Source organism: Chenopodium quinoa, unplaced genomic scaffold, assembly GCF_001683475.1.
Source record: "Chenopodium quinoa cultivar QQ74 unplaced genomic scaffold, ASM168347v1, whole genome shotgun sequence".
NCBI lineage: Eukaryota > Viridiplantae > Streptophyta > Magnoliopsida > Caryophyllales > Amaranthaceae > Chenopodium > Chenopodium quinoa.
The window spans coordinates 519,998-536,607 of record NW_018743204.1 but is presented as its reverse complement, the minus strand read 5'-3'; the positions used below and the strand labels follow the sequence as shown (position 1 = coordinate 536,607).

The window sequence follows — 16,610 nt, the reverse complement described above, 5'->3', positions numbered from 1 at the left end:
GATCTCTAAGACACAACAATTATTATTTGTGAAAGAACCAAGATCGATAATGAGAGAAAATGTAAACAGGTGATACATATTGTAAAAGAAAGAAAGAAAAGAAAAAGAAAAAAAAAGTAGTGAAGATAAAAAGGTGAGTGAATGCTTGTATAAATGTGTAAGTATTGTAGAATAAGAGAGGTAAGAAGAGTTATTCTCATGTAAATAAAAAATGTTAAACATATTACGAAATGAAGTAATATAAATTTGGTGATCATTCTATTATTGAGACAATAACATTTCTCCCAAAGAAAAAAAAAAATTTACTTAGAAGAAAAATTAGAAATAGACAAGTCCTAAAACATAAATAAAACAAACTTAAGCCCTGTTTATTTCATCTTATTTTTTTGAACTGAAATTATTTTTATTAAAATGAAATTAATTTTACATAATTGAAAACATACTTATTTTTGTTGAAGTGAACTTAGAAATAATTTTTACTGAAGTGAAATATGGAGTAATATTTACTACTCCGTTACTCCGTAAATGATTTCAATTAACCATATTTAATAAAATAATAAAAAAAGTTGTAGTAAAATCCCAAAGGCAGCAGCAGGCAATAAATTCCCCTGTCTCTCGCATTCTCATTCTCCAAACTCTAACTTCTCTCCTTCTCTCCTTCCTCTGCACTCTCCTCAACACACTCTCACATAACCTCAACTCAACACAAATCAACTCTACTAACCTCCATTCCCTCTTTCTCCCTCCTCCCTTCGCCATTTTCCGGCGACAACCATGACGGTTTTCTCTCACACCTCCGCCGCCATCGCCGGAAAACAGATTTTTCCGGTCAATTACGAAGCCGAGGTTTCACAACGTCTCCTCGATTCTCTCTCCTCCGGCGATCTCAAAGCCGCTTCCGAATGCTCTTCCGACTCATTTCTCGACATTAACTACGTCGGCGCCGTCTCTCTTAAGCTCCGCCGTCACGAGGTTGTTCTCCGTGATCATCTACCAAACGACGTCGTTCTTCATTATGAAGAGTTCAAAACTGACGTCACTCCTCTTTTTCTCGCTGCTCATTTCGGCAATTTTAATCTTCTTCGCCAACTCCTGGTAATTATTTATTTATTTATTGATTTTATTTTGATTGAAGTTTGATTGAATTGATTTTTATTTTTGCTTTTAAGTCAAAATCTGCTCAAGTTTGGTAATAGTAGATTTTTCCTGATTTTTTCGATCTTATGAATATTTTCAATATTTGCTGTCAAAATTTGAATTTCTACATGTCTAAAAATGTACAGTGGTCCTCCATTTGGAATTGTAGAATTTTACGGAAAAAGTGCTTCAAATTGATTTCTAGTTTGAATTTTAAATTTCTCATGCATTTATTTGTTGCACGTTCATCACTTGGCTTCGCGTTTTCGATTTCGGTGTTTAAAATAATATTTCCTCCGTTCTAAATTAATTACCGCTACTATTTTTTTTTTAATATGAATAAAAACGTGATTAAGTTAATCACTAATCACCGCTTCGTGTTTTCGAGTTCGGTTTGAGGAGTTATATTTTCTCTGTTCAGAAATAAATTGTCATAGTACGGAGTGTAATTTTTTAATTTAAACAAAAACATGACAATTAATCTTGAACAAGAAAAATATCCAATTAACGGTAATAAATTGAATGTTAATTTGCGTTAAATAATGGAGTATACAAAAATTGACTTGGATTATAAGCGCAGAGAATATGTGATCGATAGAAGCAGTAACTGATTTCGCGGGTACATGTCTTAAAATTTGAAGCCTGTTTCATTCTTTAATTTGACTTGAATTGAATTACTTTCACGTATTTTTGAGTACAAGGCTCGTTTTACCTTTTTCAATTTTAATGGTCCCACTAAAGTTAATTTTGAAAGGAGTATCTCCAATTTAATTTGCGCAAATTTTGGATGATCTTCTTTCTTCAAAAAAAAAAAAAAAAAATGATCTTCTTCCTTCAAATGAAAGATTTACATTTTTTTAATTTTTTGATGGGTTGATTTGCTTTTTTATTAATACTTTTGTTATTACAATCTATATTTAAATATCTAAATAAAAAAGATTATGTTACATTTGTACTAATTTAAAGTATATATCAAGATATTGTTTAGATTTCTACGTTACCCATACTAGAAAACAATCTTTAGGCGAGAAAATATTGTGAGAAAACAATGTTTTCCTCGTGAGTACAATCCCAATTTAATTTATTTTCCTTGTCATTAATGTGATTGATGGAGTATAAAACCAATTTTGAACTCTAAATATTAGCTTAATCGTTTGGTTAAGTTGGTCCCTTTAACATGGTATCAATAACCAAAGAAAATGATGTATACGTCTCTTAGAGGCTTAGAGCTGCATACAAGAAGTTATAAATGAAAATTTTAAGTTAAATCAAGTATTAATTACACCAATTGACATGTAACTCTATTGTTCATAATTAAATTAATATGAAGTACATTTTTAATTGATTTACTTCGTATCAAATATTTATAGGCTATCATAAATCGGTAGTTGTAGCAATAATAAAATGTGGTGTAGAGCAAGTTTAGTTTGAAGTACAAAATTCATTTTTCTGTAAAAAAGAAGTACAAAGTTCATTATTTTATCTCGAGCTCAACATCGGCTTGTTTCTCCCTCCTAGTTTCAGCTTTTTAATATTTTAGAAATTTATTACTCCGTATTTCACTTGAAAGGGCAATTGAAAGTTATTCAGAGTACAATAATCAATTGCATTCTGAATTAACCTGAGTTATATGGAAGTCGTTGGTTGGTCTGATAGCAGCCTTACACAAAGCTAAATTGCTTCTTTATTTTGCATTATTTACTAGTACTTCATTTAAAACTATTAGTACCAAAGATAAGTATTTTATGTTGGCAAAAAATATATTTGTCTCTTTAGTTTACAAACGTTTATCATGTCTTAAGAAACGAATAATAAACAGAAAAACTTGAATCATCTTATTTGGCATCTATCGGTTAATATAAAAGTAATGAGTGAAATCCAATTCACTTACGGAGTTATGTTAGATAAGTAGGTAGAAAACCTAATTACCCGTTAAATAGCTCGAAAAAAAAATCGACGGTGTTTCGAGGCAAAGCCAAAACAAAAGAATAAGGACTTAAAAGTTCCTTGGGCACCACAAACTGGCATTTATAATAAACCTGGAGCATAATAAATGCTTTAATTAGTTTTGTACTTGAAATTATCATCAAAGTGGGAGGTATTAAAAATAAAAATGAACTTGTCTTTCATTATCTGAAAGCTTGCTAGTCAAGACGGGTGTGAATCCCCTACCAAACTTGCTAGGATTGAATGTTCTTATTGTTATGCTCTGCTATAATTTAAGCGTGTTACTTAAATGCTATTATATGTTTCTGCTGTTCATCTGAATAGTAATTGTATATTCGATACTACACTATACCTAACTAATTAACTATACTTCACTTTAAATTTTAAAACATAGTACGACTTTTTATACAATAAAGTATTAAAGTGCATCCGTGCTTAAATTATTTGAAAATCTAGCCATTTTGTTACACATGTTGTCTGATTAGCTACCTTTGCTTAATTTAAGTACTTGGGAATTGATCTATATTCTGTTTGTTTAAAGCTAATTTAACTCACTTAACTTTATAATTTAAATGTTTTCAATAAACTAAAAACATCATCTTTGATTATTTTTTAAGGCTCCGTAAATTGTTACAGAGTATTACTAAATATTTACCTCCGTTTTTTTAGTTAACACGTATTCTTTTTTAGAAAGTTTATTTTTAGTTGACACGTTTTCTCTTTGAATAAGTTTTATACCTTATTTTTTTGTGTACACCCACTTACTTTATCATTTTCTCTCATTCTCTCTCCTTTCCTTAATATGTGTGCTTAAAACAAACGTGTCAATTAAATAAAAACGGAGGAAGTATTATGTTAGGATTATCTGCTTATGTACGTGTCAAATTTGGGCGTAGGTGAGCAAACATTTGAAAGAAAAGGCATAATATTGTAGTATTTAAACTCATTGCAAGGACCTAGGACCACACGAAGCATTGATTAATTTTTCTTTTTCCTTAGCCCAAAGTCAATGCCCCTTGTTTTGAATTTTCCCTTTGAACAAAACGGTGCGTTTTCGCTTGTGAAGAGACAATTAGCTCAAGAATTTCAAAATTCTAATCCATCCCACTTACTTTGACATTTTATATTAGTGGCTTGGTAAGAGTTGAGTAAGTGCCCACCCTATCAATCTAATGCAATAGAGATTCTGCATTATTGATTTAATTAATTTTTCGAGTCAAATTAGTCGTTTGCTTAACTTAGAATAATTATAATGACCATAAATATCTCATAAGAAAATGCGTATTATTAAGATATAGATTAATATGAAGTAAGAAATATCCTATTATTAAGTAATTATTGATGAGTATATTGTCACACATGAACAATATCTCCTGCAGGAAAAACCAACTTGTCCATGTCAAACACATGAAACAAAAAATAAATTTAACCTTGAACTTGAGACAGGCAATTTGTCGGGGAGGAAGGGAGATTACAAATGTGGAAACAACATGGTGCATTTGTGTAGATTGCTAATAATTTGCATTATTTAGTTTTGTTTTGCCATTGTTAGTAGAAACTTAGTAACATAGGATTCTTCTGGTAGATGCTATAATTAGCGGATCTGAATGTCTAGTTGACATACTTGACATAGTGCACATGAAGATCCCCAAGGCCCATATTTAATTGTTCCTCATCCATGAAGACAGACTGACGTTGTAATTTAACTTACAAATCTGTAGTAAATCCCTCTTTCATACAGTTGTTTACAAAATAATGTACTTTCATGCTCCCTTGTTTCTGTTTGTCATGGCATTTTCTGAGTCTTTCTTTGTCTCTTTATGTAAATCTTAGTTCTAAATCAATAAAGCATATTTTTCTTCAAAGTATTTGTTTTTTACTCAATCATACTAAATGAGAATATACTCACGGTCTGGAATTAGTAATAGCCACATTGTCCCAAGGCTTTGTAATAATTTTACCATATACAGATATACTCAAAACATTCAAGATTTAACAAATATTAATCTCTAGTTGAGAAAATGTGACAATTTATTCCGGACATTTCAAATTAGTATCACTTGACATTTTTATTTTTCTTGCCGACATCAATAATGTTTCTGAGATTCTAGCTGTTTTCATGGATGACAGAATGCTGGAGCTGATGTAAACCAGAAACTATTCAGAGGTTTTGCGATTACTGCAGCAGTGAGAGAAGGGCATCTCGAGATTGTGAAGGTGCTGCTCAAGGCAGGGGCTTCTCAACCAGCATGTGAGCAGGCTCTCTTGGAGGCTAGCATTCATGGACGGGCAAGGTTCGTGGAACTGCTAATGGGATCTGACCTTATACGGCCCCATGTTGCCCTGCATGCTTTTGTCACAGCATGTGGCAGAGGATTCACTGATGTTGTTAATACAATGATTAAGGTCCGTAATAAATTAACGCTTCAACGTATCCCATACCATATTGACTTATTAAGCATACAGAGTTTTTGTCATCTACTTAATTCTCTCTTGGCATTATTGTTGATAATCTGCACGCTTATACCACTTAACCCTTTAATTTATACATAGGTAATTGTCTTACTGTAATTAAGAACACTAAAGGTTAAACGTTTAGACAATATAATAATATACAAGTACATAAATTCGTTGACTTTTGAAGCAAGTTATTAAGGTCAAATGTTAATTCCTTTTTGTACGGAGTTGACTCGTGCTCTTATTTACATTGCACTCTAGTATTAGAAACACTGCTTAACATCAAAATGACGAATAATACTGTTGCGTTATACGTGTCTGGCAATATCGAGGTGTGGATCCAATATCTAATTGTTATCGTCTCAAATTAGTTACAACTTACAAGCAACACGTACAAATGGCACAGTGGATCTACACAGGTCCATTGAGTGATAGATTTTTTGGAGTACTGGCTTACATGGACATTTTATTGTATTGTTTTAACTGGCAGTGTGGTGTGGATACAAATGCAATGGACCGTGTGCTTCTCCAATCATCCAAACCATCTCTTCATGCCAACATTGATTGCAATGGGCTAGTCGCTGCTGTTGTCAGTAAGCAACCATCTGTTGTCCGTTTGCTGCTACAGGTGACTAATATTTTCACTGTCAATTTTTGTTACTGGTGATTGACTGTTTTACCATCTGATCCCTTCCCCTTAACTGAAAATTGATATGAAGATAAATCTTTATTTAAAGTACAGAAAAATTTTACTGCTATGTAATTATTTTTATTGAATATTAGGTGGCGGAAATGTTAGCTATTAAGTCTTACCAACGTGTGAGTTATTTGGAAAATTAACTCCTTTCACTAATTAATTTTGAAAGTCGCAAAGGGTAAATGATGAAAATGAGATTTAATTTCACGTCTAAGGTATTAGTGTATAACCCCATGGTTATTTTAAAGTTAGTTGTTAGTCGTTATGGGGTTTTTGTAAGTATGAAAACCAATCTATCCTGTTGGTGATTGAACATTACATTATTATGTTTTGATGTCCTGTCAACTGGATGAGTTACCTTTTTCGGGTGCAGAAATGAGACACCTCCTTAACACAAATTATGTTGTAGTACTAAAAGTGAAAAGTGATAGACTTGTTTCCATCCGATTAATGAAGGACCTCATAACTACACTAGACAATGACATTAGTAAAATTAACAATCTTGATTTAGATATTTTGTGTCATGGTAGCTAATTTGTTGAAATCAACCAGATGTAGTTATCTAGCAACACAGTATAGATCCTGAAACTATCAAACTCTATTATTGTCTAGATTTTTAACCAAATTAAAACGAAGTGAATCATCACCTGAAATTGACTTGAACCAAATTAATTTGGACACCCTTAAAATTTACTGTAATTTATATATGTATGTTTTCTAGGATGAAGAAGAATAATCCACCTTAAAAAAAGTATTATGTACATTTTACCAAGGGTTGTTAAGAAACACAATAAGAAGGATTATTGATATAAATTGTTAGGCCTTAGCACATTTTGAGTTCAGGTTGTCTTCGGGTCAATTTGATATCAGGTACGATTCTCATACGGGTCAATATAGTGGATTCTGTTTCAAGTTCAATCTAATCAGCTCGGATCGGTAACACGTTCTATTGTTCTAAGCGGGTCAATTCTTGTGGGGTTGGGACGGTATTAGTTAGTTTCAAGAGTTAGATCATTAATTGACAATGGTATTATAGTTGATCTCTTAATATAAAAGCACCTGGGAGGCTAGACCTAACAATATAACATGTACAGATACAGAGTACGGAGTAACACCTAACATGAAGTGTGATACTTTTCAGCTCATATCTGGCGATAACCATGCTTGCTTAGGAACCACTGAGTCACTGACATAGCAATATATGGCATAATTGTTTGCTGTATGCTTGTACTACTGAATAGTTCAATTTTATCCTTGTACTATTTGTGACGTGTTAAGTTGTTGAGTGAATGGGTCATTAATGAAGTTTGTTCAGAGCTTCAGGGTACCATCTTAATGACAGCTGGATTTGTAAGCGTGTAACCATACAAGTACTATGCATCCGTTCAAGGTACTTGTACGGTTTGAGAATATATCTTAGCTCATTGCCTATGTATGGTCCAGTAGTCAACTGGCACTGTGGTACACTAATAACACGATGAGGAAGAAGAGAAACCCTCAGCTACACAGCTACTGTCTTATTGAGAATAAATATAGCATGTCACAGTAATTTTTAAGTAAATACTGTTAGCTGTATTAGGAGTCTTAACATAAAGAGTATATCGAATTTGATATTAGAAAAAAATAAAAAAATACTGACTTCCCTCAAAATTACTAGATTATATGTAAACTTGGAAAACTATACAAAGTTTATCCCCTTTATATGCATGCGGATAATGCCCAAGTGGGGTGTATATTAAGTGAATATATCTTTATAAAACTGAAAAAAAATTAGTTAGTTATACTAAATGGATAATAAAAAAAAAAAAAAAAAAAAAAGATTTCTGAAAATTATACAATTGAATATATGACAAGTTGGGGGAAAGAGAATAGTATGGCTTAATTTATTATGGATCACTAGGTAGAATATATTGTTGCAAAATCCTTGCATGTTATTTGTGTATATCAATGAAAATGACAAGTTCTCAGTCAATCCTTGAATAAAACAAAGCAAATTCAGGTGATTAGTATTTATACATGTTAAATATTCATTTTTGTATGTATCATAAAATATTTCTTTAATTTACTCAAATAGTAGATAAGTTGGAAGGGACAAGCCTTTCAATTTTTTTTTTTTTTTTTTTTTTTTGGTACATAAGAATATCATGGTAATTGCCAACAGGTAGCTAAGTTGTTATCTTGATGAATGTAAGAAAAGATGAATTTTAGCATATTTCCCCAATTTGTATGTACTACTTAAGGGCTTTCCAGAGTTTTAAATCACACCTTATTTTGATAAACAGGCTGATATAACAACAGACATGGAAGTGAAGCTTGGAGCTTGGTCATGGGACTCAGATTCAGGTGAAGAGTTTCGAGTGGGTGCCGGTTTAGCAGAGCCATATCCCCTCACTTGGTGCGCAGTCGAGTACTTTGAGATCAGTGGCGCAATCCTTAGGATGCTCCTCAAAAAACACTCTCCAAATACCCCTCATCTCGGAAGAACTCTTCTTCACCATGCCATCCTCTGTGCTAACAGTGTAGCCGTCAATGTGCTGATTGATTGTGGAGCTGATATCGAGTGTCCAGTTACAACATCCAATACTTTGTTCCGTCCCTTACACATGGCTGTTCGACTTGGATTACCAACAATCATCCGAGCTCTTCTTGAAGCTGGCTGTGATATAAATTCAAGGACTAACTCTGGTGACACGGCTCTTATGATATCTGCCAAGTACAAGCAAGTAGAGTGCCTCAGGGTACTGGCAGCAGCTGGTGCTGATTTTGGGCTGATCAACAATGTTGGCTTTTCTGTTGCTTCAATTGCTACGACAAATAAGTGGTCTTTGGGTTTTCAAGAAACTATTTTGCAAGTCATCAAGGCAGGGAAAGTTCCTCAAAGCAGCAATTTCTCAACTTTTTCACCTTTGCTATTTGCTGCTCAAGTTGGGGATACAGAGGCTCTGAAAATATTATTGTTGCAGCCAGAGATAGATGTTAATCAGCCAGACGACAATGGTTTCACAGCGGTCTTGCTTACAGCCTTAAAAGGTCATGTAGAATCCTTTCGCTTGCTTGTATATGCCAAGGCTGATGTTAAACGATCCACTAAATCTGGTGATACTGTGATAACATTATCAGAGCTCAACTGTACGAGAGACTTGTTTGAGAAGGTGTTACTTGAGTATGCACTTGAAATGGACAACCGCAATGCTGAAGGGTTTCATGCTCTACACTGTGCTGCACGTCAAGGAGACCTAGGAGCTGTCCAATTGTTGACTAGCAAGGGTTACGATGTGAATGCCCCTGATGGAGATGGCTACACCCCTCTAATGCTAGCAGCCAGAGAAGGCCATGCCCCAATATGTAAACTCTTGATTATGAAAGGAGCTTCTTGTGATTTTAAGAACTCCAGAGGCGAAACACCACTTTCTTTCGCAAGGAAGAATGTTAGGAAAGACAATGAAGCAGAAGGTATTATACTAGATGAGCTCGCTCGAAAGCTGGTAAGGATGGGAGCTTGTATGCAGAAACACACTAAAAGAGGGAAAGGGTCCCCCCATGCTAAAATGATCAAAATGGTTGTAGCCACAGGAGTTCTGACGTGGGGAACATCCAGCAGGAGGAATGTGATCTGTAAAGAGGTCGAAGTCGGACCTAGTGCACGTTTCTGCAAGAACAGGAGAAGCAAGGGTGATGCAGATGAAGCTGGGGTGTTTCATGTAGTAACAACCAAGAACAAGGAAGTGCATTTTGTGTGCGAAGGCGGTTGCGATGCTGCTAAACTGTGGGTAAGAGGGATCAAGCTCCTGACAAAAGAAGCTGTTTTAAGCTCTAAGCTGAATGTCAATTGAATGATGAGTTGCTTCATTTAGGTATATTGGTGTTCTATAGTAGTGGTGTAATACTTCACCTCGAAGTATTCTTTCATTGTAAATATTTTCAAACAGTTAAAGAGAGTCGAAAGGAAATATTTTCGAAATTGTGTCAAATTGGCAAAGCAGTTCTGTGGGAAAGGCAATCTTATTACTTATACTATTATGAAAAAAATCATCTAACATTACAACTCATATAAGCCTTTCAACAGTAATAGGCCTGATAGCCAATACGAAAGTATTAATATATCATCTCAACTGGAGTATACATTAGCTTACCCAAAAGTTAGAGTGTTGAACATAAGCAACACTTTTCGACGGGGATATAATCCCTTATCCGACACTAAAATCCCCATTTAGACACGTCAATTTTCTTAGAAACACGATAGTAGAAGAAAATGTAAACATAAAACAAAGGAAAAGACAAAATTGTGATATGTGCTCATAATTAGGCTTTCGATAAGCATACGAACAAGAATTAACTTTAACCCAAAAAAAATAAGAACAAGAATTAACAGTTAATTCAGCCTAAAATGTGAGTAAACCCATGATAAAAGTCTTCAAAAACAGGAAAATGTTCCATTTATGATGTGCCCCCTGCTCCCCACAGCTATGTCTAAAATTTTCAGCCTTGATGTGTCAAATTCTGGGATATGTACCCACACCCAACACTCATACCAGTACCAACAAAGGTGACCAGAAGACCAACCTCTGCTAAAACCGAATTTACTTGACCAAAAGTGACCTAAATCAAGTGATAAGTCAAAGCCTACTAAGATTGAAGCAGTCTAAGATCATAATTCCCATCATACCAATTAGAACATGTGATGTATATATTCCAAAAAAGGCTTTATCGATGTTTTTCAAAGCATCCAATTACAACAAGCTTTGCAATGTACAATGATGCTGATTCAGCATCCTTGAAAAACAATACCATCTAATCCAAACATTAAGTTTAGAACCTAAGGTGGCAGTATAAGTAGATCAAATAAGGAATGCATTTAAAAGCATTTAACCCAAAGATATCTCCTTCTCCTTTGCTTTGCACATATCCTCAGCAGACTTGACAAACTTCTTAGTCAGCTCATCAATCTAACAAAACATAAAGCGACTGTTATCAACAGTTGGCAAAATGAGAAAACCCAAAAATACGTATATGCTGATGTTAGTGACTACATACTTCTTTCTCCAATTTTTTTGCACTGTCTTTAGGGTAACCAGCTTTCTTTATAGTATCCAATGCCTGCAAAAGACAAAATATTTGCTTTTAAATAAGAATTTTGACAATCAGTTGCTCTTATAAGAAATGCTTTGAGATATCAGTTCATATATAACACACATATATTAATGACATGCCCCAAAAGTGAGGGCTTGTTTGTAGACTTTGGCATTATACAGGATTCATGCTAGTGAGGTGCTTTGCCCAGCTCCTAGTGAGCCTTGTTCGCTATTATTTCTACATTGTGACAGGGCAAGATACTTCTGGAGGAGGGTGTTTGCTTGCGTGAGGAATACTGGGTTTTCCCTTTAGAGGTTGTGAATTAGCAGCAGCTTAGCTGTAAAGGGTTTGGTAAGTGACCTAAGTGTAAGGAGAATTTATGGTGCAACACTTCATGGAAATCACGTGGTGTGTGTGGCTGGAGCATAACTCGAGGGAATTAACAGAAGTCTCTTTGTGTTTTCAATAAGTCACATATTAGGTTTTGTTAAGGACTAAGGCAGCCGGACTTTAATAAATTGATTAGGAAGGTTCAAAGAAACCGGGTTAAAAGTAATTTTGTATTTAATTTAGAGGACAGCTTGTCCTCTTTGTTTTGTACTCTTTACTACAGCTGATTATTATACATATTACTTTAAAATTAACAAGTCACAAAATTATCCAATGAATCAATTTTTGGAGAATCATAAGCTCAAAACCTCTCAATTGCCTCAAAATACATACCATACAGTTGACAATGTTAAGTGGAGGGAAAATGGAGCTCCACCTTCCTCCTCTTTTCCTCCCCCTTATCCCCTTTCTATATAGCTATTTAAACAAAATGTAAGAGAACTAAGGAAAGGAGGAAGCTCCGCTAGCTCACTACTTAGCATCCAGGGCCGGCTGCTGGCCTCAACTGTGTGAACAGCTAAGGAACCAAAGGAAGAAGCAAGATCTACAGGGGTAAAAAAAACCCTCCTACAAATGACTGAAAAAGGCTTTTCTTCTTTTAATAAACTTTCAACTCTTTTACCCCTCAAACTGCAAAAAGGGGATAATTAAATCAACAGGGATTGTTCAATCGAAATAGCATGTTCTCATCACCATCAGCATCTCAGCCAACTGAAATTTGAGCCCAAAATGCCCTTTTGGGAAAATCCTCAGTTTTCCTTCACTTTCCACCCAAAGACATAAACACTGACACACTGTACTGGACAGAGGTAGAAACTACAAATGAAAAACAAAAAGAGAATTTTGATGATTGAAAACAATAATGTCTTCTACAAACCTTTTGGCGAGCTCTTCTAATGCTTTGCTTTACATCTTCACTTGATTTGGCAACAACCTTACACATAGCCTACAGAATCCCAGAGATGAAAAGGGGATATTAGTCCCTTGAGCTCAAAGGCATTATATTGAAAGCAATGACCTTAAGACATACCTGTATGTGCTCCTTGGTTAATCTGCCCACCACAATGAACCATCAAATTAGTCAGAAATAAAGAAGTCTCAGATATTATCCATAAGATACACATAGAAATTCAAGGTATCTAACAAAGACAAGGGACAAGTTGCTTACGGAGGAACCACAGCTATCAATCGTTGACCATCTACTTTTGGATTTAAGCCTAGTGGAGATGAAACAATAGCTTTCTCCAATTCTTTAATGGTCTGCAAACGCAGTCAGTGAGCATGATGATTAATTGAATAAAAATTGTTCATTCGTCATCCTTTAATTACTTTGTCCCAAAACATACAACCTAAATATAAAGGATGTTTCAAGCAATTACAGGTTAAGGAAATTGGAAAATGGAAGTGCACTATAATCGTGTAAGAAAAGAAAACTTCATAAGTTTTGCATTATGAAGAGTAGTCCCTTACATCTGAGTCATAAGGGGTTATTGATAGAGTTTTGGAGTCAATAATGGTGACAAGAGCAATTCGGTTCAGATTCATCTTTACACCACTTGTTTCCACAATGATATGGTCAAGCATTCCTGTAAACAATAAAAAGATCTTCATTTACTTAAGGCCAATTACTAATAATCTTCATCTTCATCTTCATAGAAGAGACAGCAATGAACCTGTAGATGCTCTTCCTGTTCGTAGCTTAGTTAGTTCTCTCGATAATGCATCTAGGGCTGCCTCCATCTGTGAACTAGCAGTTGATTTTACAACAGGCCCAATGTCTTCAACAACTTGAGTTGTATTAGCACTATCATCATCCTCTACAAAAAAACAAAAATTCAAAAAAATTTAAATCACACCGAAACCCATGTCCCTTTTAATCAACGCATTTGTAAAAATTTACAATGACAGTAAAAATGTCAAGGGACTCTAAATATTCATTTATTCTGCTGAACTTGGGCAGTAAATGTCTAACAAATACAGAGTACATATCTTAGGAACTAACATAAGTTTTAGGGAAAAAAAATCACATATCCAAGAAATGTAATTTGTAAGCCCCTGTTGTTTCTTAATATAGCCTTCCTGGAAGGAGGTCGATCAATCAGCGTCCTTTTGGCATATATTCATCTGATTTTATAGACAATAATATAAGAATCGATTCCCATTGCAAAGCCACAAAAGAAACCAATATAAATTAATCATACTAGAGCTTTCAACTTAACTTATTCTAAACTGTAAAATAAGTAAGAGACTTCAACACCCCCATCTTGAATGGGAAAATTCTCATAGATTAAGAAACAAACAACAGAAAAATTGGCAATATGTCGATGGCCACCACTAAAATCAACAAGATGGAGAACTAGGGTTATTTGGAGGAAGAAGGAAAGAGAGGAAAGATGATAGTTTTACTAACCATTTGAGAGTACTTGAGAGAGCTCTTTCAAGAAAAACCATAGTAAAAGTTTTGTTGGGAAAATGAATGATTTTGTCCCCCTAAGGAACATTGTGTTTTTGTTCAAAGTAGGACTTCGTTCATTAAAAAAAAAAAAAAAAAAAAAAAACAGTAAGTTAGGCCATCCAGACTCATTGCCTTAAAACTAACACCCAATCTAGTGTTCCCTACTGCTTAAGAACCAAAGGAGTAAGTTTTAAAAAACCAAATGACAATCTTGTTTGAATTTGCTTATCCTTAGAATTCACATAACAAAAAAGACATTTATTTTGATTGATGGATTATGACCAATATCCCATTACTTTGATAAATAAAAGCCACAAACTTTAGAGTGATATAAGCTAATTAGTAAGGTGTTTGTGCAAAAATCCGAGCTAATACTATGCAACAAACAACCACCACATGAATCCCAATATGGAAAGGGCATTTGCATGAACCAAGATTCTATCTCTAGTAGTCGTTGATAAAGATTTTCTCCCTCCACGCCATTCTACTAAGTGTTATATGCTCTTGTAAACTCGATTTTCATACTTATTATTGACTCCATTCGATCAGGATTTCAGGTCATCTAAGACATCCCTCAAATTCTTCTAAAATAGCCATGTTTCAAACTCCCTACTATCCTTACCAATGTATCTTCTAGTTGCCGCCTCACATGCCCTTACAAAAGTAATTGGTTCACTCACATCTCATTGTAAAATATCCGCATTTCCAACTTTCTTTTGATTCATCCTTAATTCTATCCTTTAAGGTGTTCCCACACATCATTCCCAATATGTTCATTATCATCTACGTAATATGCTTCTTCTTAGATGCCAAACATTAAACCCTTATAATAGTGTTGGTCTAATAGTTGTCTAATAACATTTACACTTTAACATAATTAAGCTACAATCAAATAATACTCCGGTTATAGCTCACCATTTGACCACCTGGAATTAATCTTGTGACTCACATCTTGGTCAATATCAATGAACGGACCTTTGTAGGAAAGACACTTGTACTTAAAACACTCTCTCTCTTTCATAGTTTCATCTCCTTACCATCCAATATTACTACATCCTCATTTCACTCCCAACTAGTACTAAACCAGCACACTATATACTCAATTTGCTCCTCTTTGTCTAAACCCTCAGGAATCTAATTTTTTTTCCTCCATAGCTCTAAATCTCTGATTAAGCATCAACCACAATTCTAGTCTCTTTCACCTATACAATATCATCCGCAATTAACCGCAAACGACATACACCATGATGACTGACCTAAAATACCCCGTTGATTCATCTATACCACAACAAATAGTAAAGGACTCAATCAGAGAGATCCCTGGTATAATATAATCCTTGGTTACTCCTCCACAACTTGTTCATGGGTTTTTGTACGTCGATACGCATCCCTAACTAAGTCAATAGGTAACAACACAGGGTCAATTATATCAAATGCAAACCAGAAACTCAAATTTTTGGTAAGAATCGCAGCAAAAGCAATCAAAGTATTAGAAACGATGATTCCTCAATCATGGCATCATCACAAAAACCCCGATGTATGTTTGAATTAGCATCAAAATCGAATCAAATGCAGCCAATTCAAATTACTGATATGGGCACACAGCCACACATAGCAAATGCAAACAAAAAGCTCTCAAAATTTCCAAAATCTTTTCCCATTTCATAATTTACTTCAAATAATGAAAGAAAAATACACCTTAGATCACAAACAAACAAAACCTCAAATGAAACTGAAAAAATGGTAGCATCATACAATAAACCAAAAATGAAATTGTCAACCATGAATACAGATTACTTGAACACAACCAACAAATAAACAAGCATCAGTGAACTGACAAGGAAACATACTTGACTTGCGTCCTTTGGCGAAACCCCGGCGACATTCTCTGAGAAAATCGGGAGAAGGGAAGGCGGGGAGTGCAGCAGAAGAAGGAGTGAAGAGAGAAGGGTTGAGATGAGAAGTGGGAATGTGAGAGAGAGTGCGAGAATGGAGGAGGAGAGAGAAAGAGGTGCGATGATGAGTGAGTAATCTACGAAGCGACATTGATAAGAATGAAGAAGATGATCTGGGTTGGGGTTTTGCGAGGGTTTCAGGCGTTTTTGGTGATATATATTGTGGCCTTGTGGGAATGCCAGGAATGCCCTGTTTGGCTCGTTTTCGACTTACTTCCTCCGTTTCGTATTGATCGTAATACTAGAGTGTTCACAAATTTTAAGAAAGTTTATAGGGTAGAGAAATAACTAAAAAAATAATATAAGTGAGTTGGTAGGAAAGAGAAATAATAAAATATTTGAGAAAGTGGGGCTATTGGGAGAGAGATCTTATAAAATAATGGTGGGTCCTTTCCAAATATAGAAATGTTGTAACTAATATGAAACGGATGTGAAAGGAAAGTGTTGCGATTAATACGAAACAGATAGAGTAATTCTTATATGTGGTTGGTCACACCGA

At 34.6% G+C, this 16,610-nt stretch overlaps 2 protein-coding genes across 2 annotated transcripts; one reads left to right on the top strand and one right to left on the bottom strand.

Annotated features, from left to right (window-relative positions):
* The first annotated feature begins 490 nt into the window (after window positions 1-490).
* Window positions 491-10,272, top strand: LOC110733817 (ankyrin repeat and KH domain-containing protein 1-like). The gene is made up of 4 exons (XM_021913887.1): window positions 491-1,095; window positions 5,215-5,490; window positions 6,032-6,169; window positions 8,521-10,272. The coding sequence occupies exons 1-4, from the start codon at window positions 775-777 to the stop codon at window positions 10,069-10,071; spliced, it is 2,286 nt and encodes a 761-aa protein (XP_021769579.1). The 5' UTR covers window positions 491-774; the 3' UTR covers window positions 10,072-10,272.
* Window positions 10,273-10,889: 617 nt separating this feature from the next.
* Window positions 10,890-16,290, bottom strand: LOC110733819 (ribosome-recycling factor-like). The gene is made up of 8 exons (XM_021913888.1): window positions 16,007-16,290; window positions 13,375-13,518; window positions 13,172-13,287; window positions 12,870-12,961; window positions 12,732-12,753; window positions 12,579-12,647; window positions 11,273-11,335; window positions 10,890-11,184 (listed from the first exon to the last, which is right to left on the bottom strand). Exons 1-8 carry the CDS (start codon window positions 16,200-16,202, stop codon window positions 11,104-11,106), a joined length of 783 nt encoding a protein of 260 aa, XP_021769580.1. The 5' UTR covers window positions 16,203-16,290; the 3' UTR covers window positions 10,890-11,103.
* Between the last annotated feature and the right edge of the window lie 320 nt (window positions 16,291-16,610).